The sequence below is a fragment of the Microcaecilia unicolor genome, chromosome 1 (assembly GCF_901765095.1).
Source record: "Microcaecilia unicolor chromosome 1, aMicUni1.1, whole genome shotgun sequence".
Taxonomy (NCBI): Eukaryota; Metazoa; Chordata; class Amphibia; order Gymnophiona; family Siphonopidae; genus Microcaecilia; species Microcaecilia unicolor.
In genome coordinates, this window is record NC_044031.1 from 304,247,976 (window position 1) to 304,269,068 (window position 21,093).

The following is a 21,093-nucleotide window of genomic DNA, read 5'->3' on the forward strand; positions in this document are numbered from 1 at the left end:
GATTCCTCAGAGGTTTGTCTCTTTCCCCTACCCCGTGCAGTCATCATCCCAAACAAAGCAAACAGTCCTTTGAGCTGCTGCATCCATGTTGTCGTTCTTTAATGTTAGTAGCATGTTTATTTAATCTCACTTATATGTTCAAACATGCCAGCTTTTCATAGGTACAGTAGTAAATTGTTATAAATCGTAATTAGTGTGTCATTTGGAGGAGGGGCTGGTTATAGAGACACTCTAGCACGTATTGTATTCATGCAGAGATTTTTTTTTTCTCCTGGAAAGAGCCACTAAAACAGATATCATATTATGAGAATCAGGTGCTCAACATCCAGAGTTTCTATCTATTTATTCACTTATTTTAAGTTATTTATGACATTTATATTCCCACATTAAACATGAATTAGGTTGAAACCTGGGAGCATTTAAAATCTTTTTTTCCTGTGCCTAGATCAAAAGAGAAAGATAGTCGGCATCCCTGCCAGCAAAGGTATGCCTTGCATGCTCGCATGGGGGGGCGGAGGGAAGAGTGAGGAGTGTGTTGCCCGCCAATCCACCTTGGCCTCCCCCCCCACACACACACTTTCTACGGCTGGCTATACCCGGAGAGAGAGCCTGTTAAAAAGTTTCCAGCACACCACTGATCAGGACCCAACACAGTCTGTGTTTCAGCGTATTGAAACGATTACATCAGGGGTCACAATGATAGTCTAAAAACATAAAGAGTAATAATCTATATAAATAATTCTCACCTCCAACGTTCAGTGAAGCACTGAGTCTACTGTTCCTAGGCTAGGCTGTCAGCACCACTCACCCTCACTCACAGACCCGCCCTCAGCCACACCCCTTCCGGACATAATTCACAACTCCAACGTTATAATGAGGCCAAATCAGAAATCTCCAACTTCCGTCATGGTGTAGATCACTGTTCTACCATGACTGTGTGCCCCGCCCTCACGTTAAACGTCATGACATCGAGGGCAGAGCACTGACACTGAGCGAATGCAATCGCGCGCCCATCAGCTGACACTCACTCTCACACAGCATCGCCAGGACACAATGGAGAACCAGGAAGCAGCATGCGGTACAAAACTGTGAACCGGTAAGTGGAGGCACCGATCAGGCTCATGCCCAGCAGCTGACACTGATTCTGCCAAAAAAATTCGAAACGGCAAGTGCAGTGAGAACCGGCAAGTGCTGACAAACATCACATCGCGCTCATCAGCTGACACTGACTGGCACAGCAGCGTGCACAACCGCAAAGCAGCAGGCGCTAGCGAGTGAGCAACCCAGCCTGAATGTCAGAAGGAGGGAGTGAGCCTGCCTGAACGTCACAGGTAGGGACGGAGGCAGGCAGCAAGAACGACGCAGGGAGAGCGGGAGCGACACAGCCAGCCACCCTCAACGTGGGATGGAGGGAGGGAGCCAGCTTCAACGTGGCAGTGGGACCAAGGGAGCCAGCTTCAACATGATAAAAGAAGAAGGGAGGGAGGGCCACGACCCTGAAAGGCTAAGGGAACGGGGCCAACGACCCTGAAGCTGAGAGGGGGGGAGGGAAGGAAAAAGGAAAGGGGGAGGGGAAGGAAAGTGGTGAGGGAAGACGGGGGAGGTGGAAGGAGGTCGGCAGATGGAGGGGGGGGGGGGCCTGCCGCACTCTCATTCTTTCTCACACACACACTCTCACACAGACAGCCTCACTCTGTCACACACACACACTCACTCTGTCTCCCTCTCTCACACAGTCACTCTCACACACATTCTCTCAAACATACACACTAAGGAAAAAACCTTGCTAGCGCCCGTTTCATTCCTCTCAGAAACAGGCCTTCTTTACTAGTGAATATATAAAATCATATCATACAACAATACAAAAAATGGACATATTAAATAAAACGTATGCTTAATATTTAAAAAATGTAAGATATAATGTCATAAAAGTAAACAATCAAATAAAAAAATGATGCTTTAATCAAGATCTTCTCTTTCGTGGGAAAATCCGCAAAACATACAACAATGTCCCTCGGGTTAGAATCTCGTTGTGGTCCCGCAACTCGATGCGCTCTTTGTATGCAAAGATCCAAAGATTGATTATCATCCTCTGAAGACAATATATGTCCACATAGCTCCCGTATCACTGCTTCACAATTACTAAATATATCCAGGTCCGGAATTCCTTTAAATCTCAAATTATTGCGCCGCGACCTGTTTTCCAGGTCCTCTATCCAGTGGCGTAGCAAGGGCGGGGCGGTGGGGGTGGTCCGCCCCGGGTGTCAGTGGGTGGGGGAGTAGATCTCCTCGTCATCGTCGGGCCTTCCTTCACTGTGTCCCGCCCTCCTCTGAGGTAACTTCCTATTTCCGCGAGGGCAGGACACAGTGAGGGAAGGCCCGACGAGGAGATCTACTTCTTTTACAAGCAGGGCAGACGCGAGGTGCTGCCTGCCACGCCGCTTTACAGATTTTTTTTAAAGGCAGGGTGGTGGCAGGAGGAGAGCTGTCGTCTCGATGGAGCTGGTAGGCGGGTCGGGGGGCCCAGATGGGGGATGGGGTGCCCAAATGCGAGAAGGGGATGGGGAGCACAGAGGGGAGAAGGGGATGGGGAGCCCAGATAGGAGAAGAGGGCTGGAACTGGGGTCTGAGAAGGGGCCATGCCTGGGTCAGGTGGGAGAATGGGTCTGGGGCTGAAAAGGGGGGCCCTAATGCAAGGCATGTGGATGAAGGGGGCTGGAACTGGGGGCTGAAAAGGAGGGTAGGTGGGATAAGGGGGGCTAGTACTGGGACTGGGGGCTGAAAAGGGGCAGGGGCTGTGGGGATTGGGGGCTGAAGAAGAGACAGGGAGAAGTGGCTGATGCTGAAGCTCGGGACTGGTGAGAGAAAAGGGCTGGGGTTGAAATTGGGGGCTGAAAAGGGGACAGGGAGAAGTGGCTGGGGGGCTGAAGCTCGGGACTAGTGGGAGAAAAGAGCTGGGGTTGAAACTGGGGACTGGTGGGATAGTGGGCCTGGAACTGGGGGCTGAAAAAAAGGGGCAGAGAGAGGGGACAGATCCTGGATGGAAGGGGGAGTGAGAGGGAGGGCAGACCCTGGATGGATGGGAGAGGGAGGGCAAATGGTGGATTGAAGGGGCAGAGAGAAAGGGCAGACGGTGGATGGAAGGGATACAAAGGGCAGACAGTGAATGGAAGGGGGAGAGAGAGAGAGCAGACAGGGGCAGATGGTGGATGGAAGGAGCAGAGATAGAGGGCAGATGTAGATGGAAGGGGCCGGGAGAGAGGGCAGATACTAGATGGCAGAGAGAGAACAAAGACAAATGCTGGATGGAAGACAGTGAAAAGAAGATGAGGAAAGCCGAAACCAGAGACAAAACACCTGTAAATAAAATATATATTTTTATTTTTTTGCTTTAGGATAAAGTAGTGTGTTAATAAATGTTTATAATAGAACATGTAAACAAGGTAATTTTTTATTGGACTAATTTTATACATTTTGGCTAACATTCTGAGAACAAAACCCCCTTTCTCAGGTCAGGATAGGATACTGTAACAGCACTATACTGTATTGACCTGAGGAAAGATGTTTTGGCCTCTGAAAGCTAAATGTATTAGTCCAATAAAATGGTATTATTTTATTTTCTATATTTATTTTATTTCTATTTGTTAATTTGTAAAGTGGTGATTGGTTCTTGTTAAGTTTTTTTTCAAATTTACATCTGCTGTCTTTATATTTTGCACAGTACTAGGGGACATTTTCTGTTTCTGTGTTGTTGCATTGTATACAGAGTCTGGCATCTTGGGGGTTCAGTTTAATTTCTGTCTAAATAGAAAGTTTATTATTACTTATTCTATAGCGGATTAGGGTGTATCTGTGTTTGTGAAAAAGACATGGCTTTCAGTTGGCATTGACTGTGCAGGATCGACGATCTGTACTATTCTGTCTGGTTTCGTTGTGCTCACTATAGTGTTTAAGATGATTTCCTTTTCCTTGTGTGATTCATAGAAATGTTTGCTTATGGTATGGTAGAATTGCTCTATAGGTCCTGAGTGTTTTGTATTCTCGGCATGCCTAGTACTAGATTTTGGAGGGGGGTGTTAAAAAATGACTGGCCCTGGGTGTCAACTACCCTAGCTACGCCACTGCCTCTATCTGTTCCTTAAGTTGCTGTACTTCGGTAGTGTCCATATCCACCTTCTTAAGAAGGTTTCCCATGTCCGTCTTGAGCGTCACCAGCCCCTCCTCCATATCACCGATGCGAACACCGAGGTCCCGAATTTCAGCCCGAATATCCTTCAGGGCATTCTGCACATCTTTTCGGACCCCTGCCAAATCCGCCTTCAAGTCCTGGAACCACCACCACACCACATCTGATTTGGTGATCTCACTGGTCTCTGTCACACCATCCGCGGAGCACTCTTCCTCCACCTCCGAGGGAATCGGCGCCATCTTGCTCTCTCGAGGCTCAGGCCCCGCCGTGCCCACGTTCGTTTTCTTGCTCTGCACCGTCATGTATCTAAACCTCTCCAAGCTCTTTTTCTGCGGCATAGCACTAGGAACCTTCCCCTACTATCTGGGACATCGGGAAGCCTGGCAAAACAGCAGGATATATTCAATTGAACAACAGCCCCGACGGAGCTCCATGATTATGCTGCCATCCCGGTCAGTGACGTCACTTCCTTTTACTTATTGCTCTTATTGGCTCTGCTCTGGCTTCAGACCTGCTGGGAAAGCAGCTCCCCTTCCCATCATGTGCCTGAGAGAAAGGAATGTTCATTTATTTGCCTTAATAGTTTCCACACATTTATATAAGTATTTTCACAACTTCACCTGCAAGCCTGTGTGACTGAAATCCCCAGCCTCTCCTATCCTATGTTGAACAAACTCCTATCTAAGGAAGGGTAGTGACTCTATACATTCCAAAAGCATCTGAGCTGTGCTTTTATTTTCATTTTTTCTGTTGGATTACTGGCATTAAAGAACAACTGGAATCAGTGTTTGAGTTTTCGCATGGTAATGTTTAAATACTGGTTTAGCTCTATGTCAAACATTGTACTGAGCACCTTGTGAGTAATTTGTAAACTATCATTACAATTGTCTATGGTATCTGAAGATTGAATGGAAGCCAACGTATTGGCAATTTTTTAAAAGGGTTGCAGGGATAATTCAGAAAACTACAGACCAGTAAGCCCGGCAAAATATTAGAAACCAATATAATGAATAAAATTACTGAACATATATACAAACATGATTTTATGGGACGTGGAGGGGCATTTTCAAAAGAAACGTCTAAATCTGAATTTGGACGTTTTACAAAGACGTCCAAATTCCGAACAGGAAAGACGGTCATTTTCAAAAAAGATGGACGTCTATCTTTTGCGTTCGAAAATACTATGGACGTTTTGTGATTTGGACGTCTTTGTTTTTCGGCCATTAAAAAAAAAAAAACACAACTAAGTGTAAAACGCCCCAAATCAAGCCATTGGGACGTAGGAGGAGCCAGATCTTTAGTAGACTGGTCCCCCTGACATCCCAGGACAGCAATAGGGCACCCTAGGGGGCACTGAAGTGGACTTCATAAAATGCTCCCAGGTACACATCTGACCATTGCTCCCTTACGTTGTCTGCTGAGCCCCCCAAAACCCACTACCCCCAACTGTACACCACTACCATTGCCCTTACAGGTGAAGGGGGCACCTATATGCAGGTACAGCGGGTTTCTGGTGAGTTTTGGAGGGCTCGCAGTTTCCTCCACAATTGTAACAGGTAGGGAGAGGTAGGAGGCTGGGTCCACCTGTCTGCAGTGCACTACACCCACTACTAGACTACTCCAGGGACCTGCAGGCTATTCTGATGGACCTAAGTATAACCTCTGAGGGTGGCACAGAAGCTGGCAAGTAATGTTTTAAATCACATTTTTGAGGGGTGGGAGGGGGTTAGTGACCACTGGGGGAGTAAGGGGAGGTCATCCCTGATTCCCTTCAGTGGTCGTCTGGTCATTTAGGGCACCTTTTTGTGCCATATTCGTAATAAAAACAGGTCTAGCTCAAAACATCTAAGTTTTAGTCCTGGACGTTTTTGCTTTGTTCCATTATGGCTGAAAGATGTCCAAGTCTTAGGAATGCCCAAGTCCCGCCTTGACCACGCCCCTGGCACGCTCCCTTGAGATTTGGATGCCCTTCTGACGGACTTCAGAGAAAGACGTCCAAAAAGAGGTTTTGATAATACTGATTTGGGCGTTTCTGTGAGATGAACGTCCAAATGCTGACTTATGTCACTTTTTGGACGTCAATCTCTTTTGAAAATGAGCCTGAAAGTCAACATGCCTTTAGCCTAGATAAGTCTAGCCTTAGCAATCTGCTACATTTTTTTGAAGATGTGAAGTAAACATGTGGACAAAGGACAGACAGTTGATGTGGAGGGGCATTTTCGAAAGAAACGTCCAAGTTGCGATTTGGACGTCCTTGCAAAACGGCAAAATCCAGGGACGGGGAAACCCATATTTTTGAAACAAGATGGATGTCCATCTTTCGTTTCAAAAATACCATCAGAGACGTCCAAATCCTTAAATTTGGACGTCCCTAGACATGGACGTTTCTGACTTTCGGTGATTTTCGAAACCAAAGACGTCCATGTCAAAAACGTCCAAATGCAAGCCATTTGGGCAATGGAGGAGCCAGCATTTGTAGTGCACTGGTCCCCCTGACATGCCAGGACACCAACCGGGCACCCTAGGGGGCACTGCAGTGCACTTTATAAAATGCTCCCAGGAACATAGCTCCCTTACCTTGTGTGCTGAGCCTCCCTAAAACCCACTACCCACAACTGTACACCACTACCATAGCCCTTACGGGTGAAGGGGGGCACCTATATATGGGTACAGTGGGTTTGTGGTGGGTTTTGGAGAGCTCGCTGTTTCCTCCACAAATGTAACAGGTAGGGGGGGTATGGGCCTGGGTCCGCCTGTCTTAAGTGCACTGCAGTACCCACTAAAACTGCTCCAGAGACCTGCATGTGCTGTCATGGACCTGAGTATGACATCTGAGGCTGGCACGACATATTTTGAAATATGTTTTTTGAGGGTGGGAGGGGGTTAGTGACCACTGGGGGAGTAATGGGAGGTCATCCCCAATTCTCTCCGGTGGTCATCTGGTCATTTCGGGCACCTTTTTGTGCCTTATTCGTAATAAAAACACGTCCGGGTGAAAACGTCCAAGTGTTCGTCAAGGACATCCTTGTTTTTTCAATTATGGGTCAAAGACGTCCATGTGTTAGGCATGCCCAAGTCCCGCCTTCGCTACGCCTCCAACACGCCCCCTTGAACTTTGGACGTCCTTGCGACGGACTGCAGTTGGAGATGTCCAAAATCGGGTTTCGATTATACCAATTTGGTCGTCCCTGGAAGAAGAATGTCCATCTTCCGATTTATGTCAAAAGATGGACGTCCTTCTCTTTCGAAAATTAGCCCAATAGTCAGTGCCGTAGCGAGGGCGGCTGACATCCGGGGCGGGTCGCAGCTGCGCACCCCCCCCCCCCCCCCGGAGCGCATTTTTACTTACATTGAGAAGCGAGGGATGGGCAGGCGGGCCGATCCGCCCCCGAGTGCACGTTGCTGGGAGCTACGTTGCCTGCGCTGGTTCCCTGCTCTGTCTGCCCCGGAACAGGAAGTAACCTGTTCCGGGGCAGAGGGAGCAGGGAATCAGCGGAGCAGACACCCCCCCCCCAGCGGCGTACACCCAGGGCAGACCGCCCCACCGCCCCCCCTTCCTACGCCACTGCCAATAGTATATCTGGATTTTCAGAAAGTGTTTGATAAAGTAACTCTTGAGAAACCCCTGAAGAAATTAAAAAGTCATGGGTCAGAGACAATGCCCTATTGTAGACAGGAAAGTGGTTTAAAGATAGAAAGCAGAGTAAAGCTAAACAATTTTCTCAATGGCAAAAGGTGAATAATGTCCCAGGGATCTGTACTGTGATCAGTACTTTTTAACATATTTATAAATGAGATGGAGATGGGAACGAGTAAGGTGATCAAATTTGCAGATAACACAAAAATTATTCAAAGTTGTTAAATCACAGTGAATTGTGAGAAATTACACATGACCTTGAGGAAGACTGAGCATCCAAATGGTAGATGAAATTTAATGTGGACAAGTGAAAGTTGATACATATTGGGAAGAATAACCCAACTGGTATCTACCTAATGCAAGGTTCCACTTTAGGAGTCACCAATCAAGAAAAAGGATCTATTTTGGCTAGTACCAACATGAGGCTTACTGGTCTATAGTTTTCCAGATTATCCATGGAGCCCTTTTTAAAATATGGTGTTATATTGGCCACCCTCCTTCAGGCACAGTGGCTGATTTTAATAATAGGGTATAGGTTGCTAATAACAAGTCTGCAAGTTCATATGTTAGTTATTTTAGAACTCTGGGGTGAATACCATCTGGTCCTAGTGATTTGCTAATCTTTGTTTGTCAAGATACTCCAATACACCTCCCAGCTTCACAGTTATTTGTTTCTGTTCCTCTGACTCATCACCTTTAAAGACCATTTTCTGTGCACGTATGTCCCCAACATCCTCCAAAGAGGAGAACTCATTTAGGGCTCTGTTTACTAAACTGTGATATAGGCACACTAGCATTTTTAGCATGTACTACAAATTAGCGCAAATTAGGAATATATGGGTGTCCCTAGCATTAGCGCAAACTCATTTTTAGCATGCGCCTTAGTAAACAGGGTCCTTAGTTTTTCTACTACGATCCCATCCTCTCTGAGCACTCTCTAAATCTCTAATTAGCTAACATCCTGACAAATTGCATCACAGAGTTCTTGCTTCTGATGTACTTTAAAAAAAGGCTTTAATTACTAGCTCTGCCACTATGGCTAGTTTCCTCTCAAATTATTTTTGACCTGCATTATTAATATTTTGCATTTATCTTGCTAATACTTATCTTCTGTTTTATTTTCTTCATTTAAATCAACCTTTCAATTTTTAAAAGACACCTTTTTGTCTTTTCCAGCTTTCTTCATCTCATCATTTAACAATGTTGGCAGTCGTTTGGTCTTCCTTAGAATCTTTTTTTAATGTATGAAATACATTTTATCTAAGCTTGATTACTCCTCCAAACTGAGAATACCAACTGGAAAGCCTTTTTTTAATCCAACTAAAATGAAGTCTGACAATATTTTTAGCCATGGTGAGGAGGAAAACTTAAAGGTAAGGCTATTTACCCATGTAAATCACCCTCAAAACTGACTCCATAGAATCAGATCTGACTTATTGATGTCAGTACTTTCAAGGCTGAACTTCCATTGTAGGATGACTTACCACAGACCTGCTGTTTGCTGGTGGCAGGGTGAGATCATTGCATCGTTTCAGCACGGACTCAATGAGTTTCTGTAGTTCTACATACTGTACTGGGATGCTAAGGTGCTGTTTCCTAATCAAATACATGAGACAAAGAGAAAGAGAAATATCAGGAATAACTAGGGAGGAAAACAGCTGAGGTGGAACAATGCGGGGAATTAACTCCTCAATGATCTACGCTAATAACATGCAAATTCATGCAGGTTATCAGTGTTGATCATAGGGGGACTCCTGTGGGAGGACTGTGCCTGGGCATGTGCTCAAGGACAATCCTCCCACAGAAGAGGGTTGACAAGTCCGGGCTCTCAAAAAAAAAAAAAAAGCCCGAACCTATCAAACCAAAACCCTTGTGGTCAGGTGGACCTCCAAGCCCACCCAACACAAGGGCCTGGAAGTCCAGTGGAACTCCAGATCCCCACCACCACGAATGCAGAACGCTGGTGGTCCAGTAGGACCCTTGCTAGGCCTGGCCTTCTCCCCAAAAGCTAGGCCTGGTGGTCTAGTGTCGACTCTCCTCCCCAAGCTCCCTCGTACCTTAAAAAAAGTGACTCCAGGCTCAAACAGGAGAAGGAACCAGCACTCCTTCTCTCCTCCTGCAGGTGCCACCTCCAAATGGCAGCTCCCTCCCCTGCGCATCCCGGGATGCACTGGGAGGAGCTAAACTACCATATAAGGGAGTTTCTTCCTAATATGGTAGTTAAGCCCCACCAAGTACATCCCAGGATGCAATGGACAGGGCAGAGCGCCACCATTTTGAAGCAGGACCTGCAGGAAGAGGGACAGAGTGCTAGTCCCTGTTTGAGATTGGAGTCACTTTTCTTTAAGGTATGAGGGCTTGGGGGGAATGCTAGATCCCCAGGGCTAGCTTTCAGAGGGAAGGCGAGGCTGGGCCAGGGCTGGCAAGGGTCCCACTGGACCACCAGGGTTCTGTATTCATTGGGGGGGGGGAGGGTCTGGAGGTTCACCAGACCTCCAGGTCCTCATGTTTGGGGGGTAGGGGTCCTGGAAGCATGCCAATGCGTGCTGAATATGGTCTCCCCATTCCTCCCCAATGCCTTGGCAGACCCTAACACCAGCTCCGAACTGGTATAGGGTTTGCCACAGGAGTAGCAACCTTGTTTGGCGTGTTGCACACTGAGTATTGAGGAGTAATATTAATGGCCCTGTTTAGTATGCGTTTGCAAGCTATTAGCATTCAGAGCTCAGGCTTGCCTGCTCTAAACATTGTGCGGTAGAAAATGTGGATGCTAGTCCGGCGCTAGAGGCCTCTAGCGTTCACATTTTCTTCTGAGCATCTGCTTTACATAATATAAGAGGCAAAACTTGAAAAAACGGGAGATCAAGCAACAAAATATGAGACATAATTAGAGAGACAGATTCAAGGCCAGCAAAGAATGTGTAGTGCTAACCTCTCAATATCACTCTATTCCAATTCAGAACCTAAGTGCTTCAAGAAAACATACCTGTCTCTCACAACTGGAAATATATTATAAATGTCTCTCTCACCTGAGGAAAGCTGTACTAGCTCTTACACCCTCTGCTGCTGCTTCCAGCAATGGGCAGTTCACAGCCTCCTGTAGAACACCAATAGCATCTCTACATATTCCTGGGGCACCAAACAACTTTATTTCTAAAGGCTGTCTGAGCAAGAGATAAACAGAAAAGATGGCTAAAAGTTGCTGCTGAAAGCCAGACAGATAATCCAATAGCAGAGTATGAGCAAATTTTGGGATTAATTTTATAACACATTTTCCATATGTAAGGTGTGTTTTAAAAGTGGAAAGCAGCTATTTATTTATTTATTGGGATTTATTAACTGCCTTTATAAAGAGATTCACCCAATGTGGTGTACAGCAGATAGAGCTTGATACAAAAGGTAAAATTATGTATCATACCTGATAATTTTCTTTCCATTAATCATAGCTGATCAATCCATAGACTGGTGGTTGTGTCCATCTACCAGCAGGTGGAGATAGAGAGCAATCCTTTTGCCTCCCTATATGTTGACATGTGCTGCCGGAAACTCCTCAGTATGTCGATATCAAAGCTCCATCCGCAGGACTCAGCACTTAGAGAATTACACCCACAAAGGGACACTCTGCCCAGCTCACCACCGCCGAAACGGGGGAGGGGAATTAACCCAGCTCATCCCCACACAAGTGGGGGAGGGGAATCCGTCCAGCTCATCCCCGCGGAGCGGGGGAGGGACACCACACTGTCACGTCTGTGGCCGTGACCACCCTCAGACTTACCCTGTTTCTGGGAGTCAGTGGCTGTGCTGGCTTCTGCTTGTCTCTGTGTCTGTCTTAGTTTCTCTCTGGCTCTGTGTGCTGATTGCCTTACTGGACCTCACCTGTGTGGGCTATGCCTCTTCAAAGATGGCTGCCGCCTCCTCCTCTATGCCAGTATCCAAGATGGCTCCTGCTTGTCCTTCCTGTGGACTCACTTCCTCTGTGTGTCAAGCCTCTGTTTGGAGGCAAGGAACTTCCTGCTTCTGTCCTGCTGGTGGTGACTCATCAGTGAGTTCCTTTATAAGGAAGGCCTGTGCTTGCAGTCAGGGCCTTCGCATGGTGTCATTGTCTGGTGTCATGCCCAGAGGCCGACAGGTTAGTTAGTGTGTTGCTGCGCTGCTTCTAAGCCTGTCTTCTGTGTGGGCTTCCTTGCCCTTCTGTGTGGGCTTGCCCTTCTGCTTAGTACCTGTGGGCTTCTTGCCCTTCTGTGTGGGCTTGCCCTTCTGCTTAGTACCTGTGGGCTTCTTGCCCTTCTGTGTGGGCTAGTGCCCTTCGGTTCCCAGTACCTGTGGGCTGCTTGCCCTTCTGCGTGGGCTGCTAGCCCTTCTGCCTTTAGTCTGTGTTTAGAGCCTGCTGTTCAGCCCTGGTTTTCCCCGTCTGTGTTTGCAGCCTGCCCTACTCCCTGCTTGTATATTCTGTGTGCACATCCTGAACCTTGTATATCCTGTGTGCACATCCTGGCTGCTAGCCCTTCTGCCTTTAGTCTGTGTTTAGCCTGCTGTTCAGCCCTGGTTTCCCCGTCTGTGTTTGCAGCCTGCCCTACTCCCTGCTTGTATATTCTGTGTGCACATCCTGAACCTTGTATATCCTGTGTGCATATCCTGGCTGCTAGCCCTCCTGCCTTTAGTCTGTGTTCAGGGCCTCTGCAGCTCAGCCCGGTTTCCCTGTCTGTGTTTTCAGCCTGCCCTACTCCCTGCTTGTATGTTCTGTGTGCACATCCTGAACCTTGTATATCCTGTGTGCACATCCTGGTCCCTGCTTGTTCGTCCTGAGTCCTGGTTTTGGCTAGCTAGTGTTATCCGGTTTCCCGCTCTGCCTAGCTACCTTCTGTCCCGTGTGTCTACCTTGTGCCTTGCCTGTATATCCTGTGTGCTTATCCGGATCCCTGCTTATGTATCCTGATTCCTGTATCTGTCTAGCTAGCGTGTATCTTCTGGGGGATTTATCCTGTTACCTGCCTCGACCTAGCTAGTGGGTTTGCCCAGGGGGCATTCCCACTCCCCTTCTCCCTTGCTTGCATGTCTGCCCTAGTCCCTGCTCCTGATAAGCTTCTGTCTGTCTGGTGTGCCTGGCTTAGCGGCTGCGTGCAGCGCTTAGTGCAGTCTAGTATTGTTCCCCTGTGTTTCCTAGACCCGAGGTGGGTCCTCTGGATCTTCAGTTCCGGCCTTGCCCTACAAGTCCTGTCGGCCGCCCGCAAGCTAGAGCTCAACTCTAGCGGAAAGGTGGCTAAGTACAGGTGAAGCGGTTCCTGTTCTGCCGGTTCAGTTGCCTACTTCCAGTCCAGAGTTCCGGTCCGGTCCTTCCGGACGTCCAGTTCCAAGACGGTCTTGCCTGCCGCTCCGCGGCAGGGGCCCAAGGGCTCACAATTCCCAGTGCTGCCTTGAGGACCTGACAGTATGCCAAGGCCCTCGAGAACGCGACACACACCCGCCAATGCGGGGGGATCTGGCTTATCCTGCAACCGCAACCGCGGGAGGAGCTGACTGACCCTAACACTGCCGAAGCGGGAGGGGTACAAAGCTGCCCTACAGTCGCACGAAGCGGGAGGGAGCGCCGGCAGAATTTAGGTCTCAATCCAGCCCCGTAAAACGGAGGGGAGAGGAATGCAGCAGCTCACTGTAACACAAAATCGTCTCAACTCCTGACTTGAACACAAAGTCCTCCTGAACAGGAACTGAAGACTACTACTACTACTACTACTACTACTACTATTTAGCATTTCTATAGCGCTACAAGGCATACGCAGCGCTGCACAAACATAGAAGAAAGACAGTCCCTGCTCAAAGAGCTTACAATCTAAACTTGAACCTGAAATGCAACCAGTATATAAACAGTACAGATATCTGGGAGGGGCTATGGATTGATCAGCTATGATTAATGGAAAGAAAATTATCAGGTATGATACATAATTTTACCTTCCATATCATCATGCTGATCAATCCATAGACTGGTGGGATGTACCGAAGCAGTACTCACCCAGGGCGGGACATAGAAATCCCTGACCGCAACACTGAAGCTCCAAACCGGGCCTCCGCCCGAGCAGCCACAGTCAAGCGGTAATGCCTGGAGAAGGTATGAGCCGATGCCCAAGTTGCCGCCCTACAAATCTCTTCCAAGGAGACAGACCCGGCCTCTGCCATTGAGGCGCCTGCGCTCTAGTGGAGTGAGCCTTCAGCTGGATAGGCGGCATCTTCCCCGCGGCCACATAAGCCACTGCAACGGTTTCCTTGACCCATTGTGCTACAGCCTGCAGACCCTTACGAGGATCTGCGAACAGCACAAACAGATGATCCGACTTCCGGAAATCATTGGTCACTTCCAAGTATCTGATGATGACTCGTCTCACATCTAGATATTTGAGAGCAGAGTACTCCTCTGGGTAGTCCTCCCTACGAAAGGAGGGTAGGCAGAGCTGCTGATTCACATGGAAGCGAGAAACAATCTTGGGCAGGAAGGAAGGCACCGTGCGAATAGACACTCCTGCCTCAGTGAACTGCAGGAAGGGTTCCCGACATGATAGCGCCTGGAGCTCGGAAACTCTTCTGGCTGAAGTGATAGCCACCAAAAAGACTGCTTTCAACGTCAGGTCTTTCAGAGATGCCCTCGACAAGGGTTCAAAAGGTGGCTTCTGCAAGGCTCTTAGCACCAAATTGAGATTCCACGCAGGCACCACCGAGCGCAGAAGAGGGCGTAGGTGATTAACTCCCTTGAGAAAGCGCACCACATCTGGCTGCGAGGCCAGGGAAGCACCCTTCAGGCAACCCCTGAAGCAAGCCAGAGCCGCTACCTGGACTTTAAGGGAACTGAGCGACAGGCCTTTCTCCAGACCTTCTTGCAGGAACGCCAGCACTGAAGAAATTGGAGCAGTGAAGGGAGAAAGTGAGCCTGCCTCACACCACGATGCAAAGGTACGCCAAACCCTGGCGTAAGCAGTAGAAGTAGAGCGCTTCCTCGCTCTCAGCATAGTGGCGATGACCTTGTCTGAGAAGCCCTTCTTCCTCAGACGCTGCCGCTCAACAGCCAGGCCATAAGACCAAAGGGGGAGGGATCCTCCATCACCACGGGACCCTGATGCAACAGGCCCGGCCCCGCTGGCAGCCGCAGAGGGCCGTCCACTGAGAGCCTGATCAAGTCCGCATACCAGGGACGTCTGGGCCAGTCCGGACCCACCAGGATTATCCGGCCCGGATGCTTTGCCACCCGGTCTAGCACCCTGCCCAACATGGGCCAGGGCGGGAACACATAGAGAAGCTCCTGTGTTGGCCACTGTTGGAGAAGAGCATCTACTCCCAGAGATCGAGGGTCCCATCCTCTGCTGAAAAAGCGCGGCACTTGGTAATTGGCCGGTGACGCCATCAGATCTAGGCTCGGCTGGCCCCTGCGCTTCGTGATGTCCAAGAACGCCTGAGCAGATAGCTGCCACTCTCCGGGATCCAAGGTATGGCGACTGAGAAAGTCCGCCTTGACATTCATGGCTCCGGCAATGTGGGCTGCCGACAGCTGTTCCAGGTTCGCTTCCGCCCACTGACATAGATTCATGGCCTCCTTGGCTAGAGGGCTGCTCTTGGTACCTCCCTGGCGATTGACATAGGCCACAGCCGTGGCATCGTCCGACAGGACCCGTACTGGCTTCAACGCCAGTACCGGGAGAAACTCCAAAAGCGCCAACCGAATGGCTCTGAGTTCCAGGAGGTTGATAGACCACTTTGCCTCTGCAGGAGACCAGAGCCCCTGCGCTATCCTTCCCAAGCAGTGGGCTCCCCAGCCCATCAAAGAGGCGTCCGTCGTGACGACAACCCACTCCGGGGTCAAAAGAGGCATCCCTGCGGACAACTTGTCTGTCCTCAGCCACCAGCTCAGCGCCTTGCGCACAGCTGGGTCCAAGGGAAGGCGCACAGCGTAATCCTCCGACACTGGAGTCCAGCGCTGCAGCAGAGAGTGTTGTAGTGGTCTCATATGAGCCCTGGCCCAGGGCACTACTTCCATCGTGGCCGTCATAGAGCCCAACAGCTGCACATAGTCCCAAGCCCGAAGAGGAGAGGCTACTAGGAACTGGTCCACCTGAGCCTGAAGCTTGACAATCCGATTGTCTGGCAGGAACACTCTGCCTACTTGGGTGTCAAAACGAACTCCCAGATACTCCAGGGACTGAGTCGGGCGCAGCTGGCTTTTCTCCCAGTTGATGATCCACCCCAGGGAGCTCAAAAGAGCAATCACCCGGTCTACAGCTCTGCCGCACTCTGCATAAGAGGGGGCTCGGATCAACCAGTCGTCCAGATAAGGATGGACTTGTACTCCTTCCTTTCGTAGGAAGGCTGCGATGACCACCATTACTTTGGAGAAGGTCCGCGGAGCAGTAGCCAGCCCGAACGGGAGGGCTCTGAACTGGAAGTGTCGGCCCAGGACTGCAAAACGCAGAAAGCGTTGATGAGGAGGCCAGATGGGAATATGCAAGTAAGCTTCCTTGATGTCCAAGGATGCCAGGAACTCCCCTGCCTTCACTGCCGCTATAACAGAGCGGAGAGTCTCCATTCGGAAGTGCCGAACTTTCAAGGCCCAATTGACCCCTTTGAGGTCGAGGATAGGCCGTACAGAACCTCCTTTCTTTGGTACCACAAAGTAAATGGAGTAACGTCCCTTGCCAAGCTGATCTGGCACCGGAACGACCGCACCCAGGCGGATCAGATTGTCCAAAGTCTGCTGCACTGCCACAGCTTTGACCGGAGACTTGCAGGGAGAGTGCACAAACCCGTCTCTTAAGGGTCGGCAGAACTCTAGCTTGTAGCCGTCTCTGATGACTTCCAGCACCCAAGCATCTGAAGTTACCCTGGTCCACTCGCCCAGAAACGAGGACAGGCGTCCTCCAATCTGCACTGGGCCATGGACCAGGGCCCCGTTATTGGGTACGAGACCCTGGGGGAGGACCGGAGGACGCACCTCCGGGACGGCAGTCTCTGCGAAAGGAATGCTGCTTGGGGGAGAAGTTCCTCTTGAAGGAAGAGGGGGCAGAGGAGCCCGACTTGCCCGGGCGATACCGACGGGCTTCCTGAAACCGTCCTTTGGAGGAACCGGGGCGGGCACCACTGGCCCGAGCCCTGACCTCTGGTAACCTCTTGCCCTTAGACGTGCCGAGATCGGTCACGATTTTGTCCAGCTTGACCCCAAAGAGCAGCTTGCCTTTAAAAGGCAACTTAGCCAGGCGAGACTTAGAGGCGTGGTCAGCAGACCAATGCTTCAGCCAAAGCCAACGCCGTGCAGAGACTGTCTGAGCCATACCTTTAGCCGAGGCTCTCAAGATATCATACAGCAAGTACCAAATAAGCCAAGCCCGATTCCAGGGCCGGCCAATCAGCCCTCAAGGAAGGATCCGAAGGAGAAGCCCGCTGCACAATCGTCAGGCACGCCCTGGCCACATAGGAGCCGCAAACTGAGGCCTGCAAACTTAAAGCAGCCGCCTCGAAGGACGACCTTAAGGCCGACTCAAATCTTCTGTCTTGGGCGTCCTTTAGGGCCGTGCCACCTTCCACCAGCAACGCAGTTTTCTTAGTCACCGCAGTGATTAAAGAATCCACGGTAGGCCAAAGAAAGGCCTCCCGTTCACCTTTAGGCAGAGGATAGAGGCGGGACATAGCCCTAGCCACTTTGAGGCTCGCTTCTGGGACATCCAATTGAGCCAAAATCAAGGTGCGCATGGCCTCATGCACGTGGAAGGTTCTAGGCGGGCGCTTCGTCCCCAGCATAATGGCGGAGCCAACAGAGGCTGATATAAACGTTGAAATAAATGCCCTTAAAGGACGTCCAAATTTTTTTTTTTTAAATGGAGCCAGCGGGAGGGGGGCGAAAAGGAGGGACCTGGCACCACCAGGTTTGCACTTGCTCAAGAAAAGCCCTCAACCCCAGGTACTCAACAAAACCTAAAGATTAGGCTTGGAGACCTAGCCAGAGTTGCTGCTGTGTGTGACCACCACCTGCTGAGATAGAGAACATACTGAGGAGTTTCCGGCAGCACAAGACCACATATAGGGAGGCAAAGGATTGCTCTCTATCTCCACCTGCTGGTAGATGGACACAACCACCAGTCTATGGATTGATCAGCATGATGATATGGAATTCACAATTTTGTTAATAGCACGAATACAATCAATGAGATAAACTTAAACATGGCAAACTGAATCCTAATAAGAGAACTAACATGAAACAATATCAGAAATACAAACATTTAAACATGCTATAAAACAATCATATAACAGAAATATAATAAATGCCAAGAATACAAATGATACCAAAAGAGGAAGCATGGAAGAACGTTCATATAACAAAGATATGATACTCACAATGTCACCAAAATACAAATGAAACACCATAATAGGCACACATTCGAATATTCAAATATTACACAATACAGTACAATGGAACATCTTAATAAGTAGATAAGGGAGCAAGTGTAGTTGAGATATATAGACAGGACAAACTGAAGGCGAACTGTATGTACAGTTCAATAAGATATGAGGAATTAGTCTAAATTACAAGGTGTGCAGTAAGTTAGCCCAGGAGCAGAGGGAGTAGATAGTCAGCTGCCACATGTATTAAAGACTTGAGAAAAGAACCAGGCTTTCACCTGCTTCCTAAACTAGAGGTAGTCTTGAGTTTGGCATAGCCACTCTGGGAGTAAATTCCAGAGTGTAGGGGCTACTCCTGAGAAGGCTCACTGGTGGGTATCACATCTTGCAATTTCTTTTGACAATTTACCGATAATGATGCTCCTTAAGAGGACCTTAGAGGTCTCATACGTGTATAGAGAGATAACTTATTCTTTAGGTACTCTGTCCCATTTTGTCTGAGGAACTTGAAAATGAAAGGTAAGAGTTTTAAATGTGGTCCTATAAGGTAGAGGTAACCAGTGCAGATTTTGCAGGAAGGGTGTGATTTGGTCACACTATCAGTCACACTACAGCATTCTGAAGTGGAGCCAGTGCAAACTCTTTTTGGTTTGACAAATTTACAGGGCATTACAGTAGTCAAATTGTGACATTATCACAGCATAGATCGAATGTATAGAAAGAGATTTCATAGTTGATGCAGGTGACCGAAATAGTTTTTAAAGGCTGTTTGAATTTGTGGAATCAAAATAAGTGATGAGTCTAGTAGTATTTCAAGATTCCTAACCTGTGATTTAAGGGGGAGTTCATACTTCCCTAATGGTATTTTGAAGTCAGATACCTGTCAACTTATGTTAGAAACCCACAGAATCTCCATTTTGCTTGGGTTCAGGCACAGTTTGTTAGTTTTTGCCCATTCCTGAGTTGCTGTTAGACGGGCAGTATGTTTACTCAAAGCTGTGAGTGAATCTGGTTCAATGGGTGTGAGTAGTTGCACATTAACCCCCAGATTCTATATATAGCACCCAAAATTGGGCTAAAACAAAAGGAGTGGGAATATGGACCAGGCTTATCCAAAGGCTAGGACCAGACAACGTTTATAATAATAAAATAAACAACATTTATTAATATTTCCTTAAAATTGACTCGACACAACAACTTTGTCTGGTCCTAGCCTTTGGATAAGCCTGGTCCATATTCCCACTCCTTTTGTTTTATCTCCTTCTCCGTGGGATCTACTGAGTTCTCCATGCACGTAGACTCTCTTTAGACCCAAAATTGGGCACCAATATTTGGGCACCGATCCAAGATGTGCGCCCAACTAAATTGGCTAAGGAGCCAATTAGTAGCAATAATTGGGTGCTAACTGGCACCAATTTGGATTTGTGCGCACATATTGCTATGCGCTATTCTACAACAATGTGCACCCAAATCCCATAGCGTGTAACCCAAAAGGGGGTGTGGCCATAGAAGGTACATGAGCAGGTCAGGAGTGTTCTTAAAATTTGCATGCAGCGTTATAGAATACCAGGGATGTGTGCTCAAATTGGATGCAGGGAATTATACCTGATTTCAGCAAGTGTAAGTCCTGGTGCCCAAATCTGGGCACTAAAATCTGAACTCCATATTAGTCTATAATTGGCACTCATCTTTGAGTGTCCATTATAGAATAGCATTGAGCATCAATTTTTTGAGTGCCATTTACTGGATCTAGCCCTATCTGTACAGATATAGAATTTCATGTGTGTCAACCAAAGTAGCTCAGCTAGAGGCTTGAGACAGATATTAAATAAAACAGGTGACAGTATGGATCCATAATTGAGGTGAGGTTTACATACACAAAATGTAGGCATAGTGAAATTGCCATCTGTGCATAGACTTTCCTGAGGAAGTAGTTTAGGTGGAGCTGGGACAGAGATGTAATGTATGGGCATACATGCATACTTTTACACTTGCCTTAGAGCAGGTGTAAATCCTTACAAGAGCATGTGTGTGCTATTGGAGATAGAGGCACATTAGTATCTATATTTCCTTTAAAAATAGGGAAAGGGAAATGGGACGATATACTGCCTTTCTGTGGTCTCAGCACTGCCTCCTTGGAGTGAGGTAGTTATGGAAGAAATTACATCTTAACTGCAAATTTTCTTTCTTTTAGTCCCACCAGACCAGTCTAGAACATGTGGGGTGTATTCACTGACCAGTGGATGGAGACAGAGAAATAAAATAGTTCTGTGTGATTTGCCATTTAAGGCCACCATGCAGCCTTAGCTACTCAATATTTCAGCTGGCAAAACAATGTATTATATGTTATCTCTTTCACTTGAGGAATGACACTTAATGTACCCATGACAATATGCTGTGCTCAAACAATTTAGAAAAGGTGACCTGCCAGAAAAAAAACCAGAATCTCAGAAGAAACTTGATGGTATATAACTAGAAGGGAAAAGTATACCATCAGAGAAAGTAGAGTGGTTGAATAACCATTCATATGCTAGAGCAGGCCTTTGGACTGGTCTGGTGGGCCTAAAGGAAAGAAAATTAGCAGATAAGATCTAATTTCTTCTTCCTTAGCATCCTCACCAGATCAGTCCAGAACCTATGGGATGTATGAAAGCATTCCTAAAATGTGAAACGCCAAAATCTCTGCCCAAATAATTTCAGTCCCAAACACAGTATATAGTCATATTCCTACTGGGAGCCAGTAACATTTTGTGAATGCAAACAAGAAACGACTAAATCATCAGATTGCAGCTGCTGTACAGAGGTATTGCTTGTACCTCTGCTCATGAGGCTGAACACTTCCAGTAGAAAAATCTGTAATTGCCTCTTTATGAAATCAAGTATATATGTGATC

The 21,093-nt window shown here is 48.0% G+C and overlaps 1 protein-coding gene across 1 annotated transcript in view; it reads right to left on the reverse strand.

Annotated features, from left to right (window-relative positions):
- The window catches only part of MEI1 (meiotic double-stranded break formation protein 1), a 669,052-nt gene that overhangs the window by 366,137 nt on the left and 281,822 nt on the right, over positions 1-21,093 (reverse strand). The window contains exons 11-12 of the mRNA XM_030213469.1: positions 10,856-10,990; positions 9,311-9,422 (exon numbers count right to left, since the gene is read on the reverse strand). Coding sequence (XP_030069329.1) covers positions 9,311-9,422; positions 10,856-10,990 — 247 coding nt within the window. The remainder of the gene's footprint in view (positions 1-9,310; positions 9,423-10,855; positions 10,991-21,093) is intronic.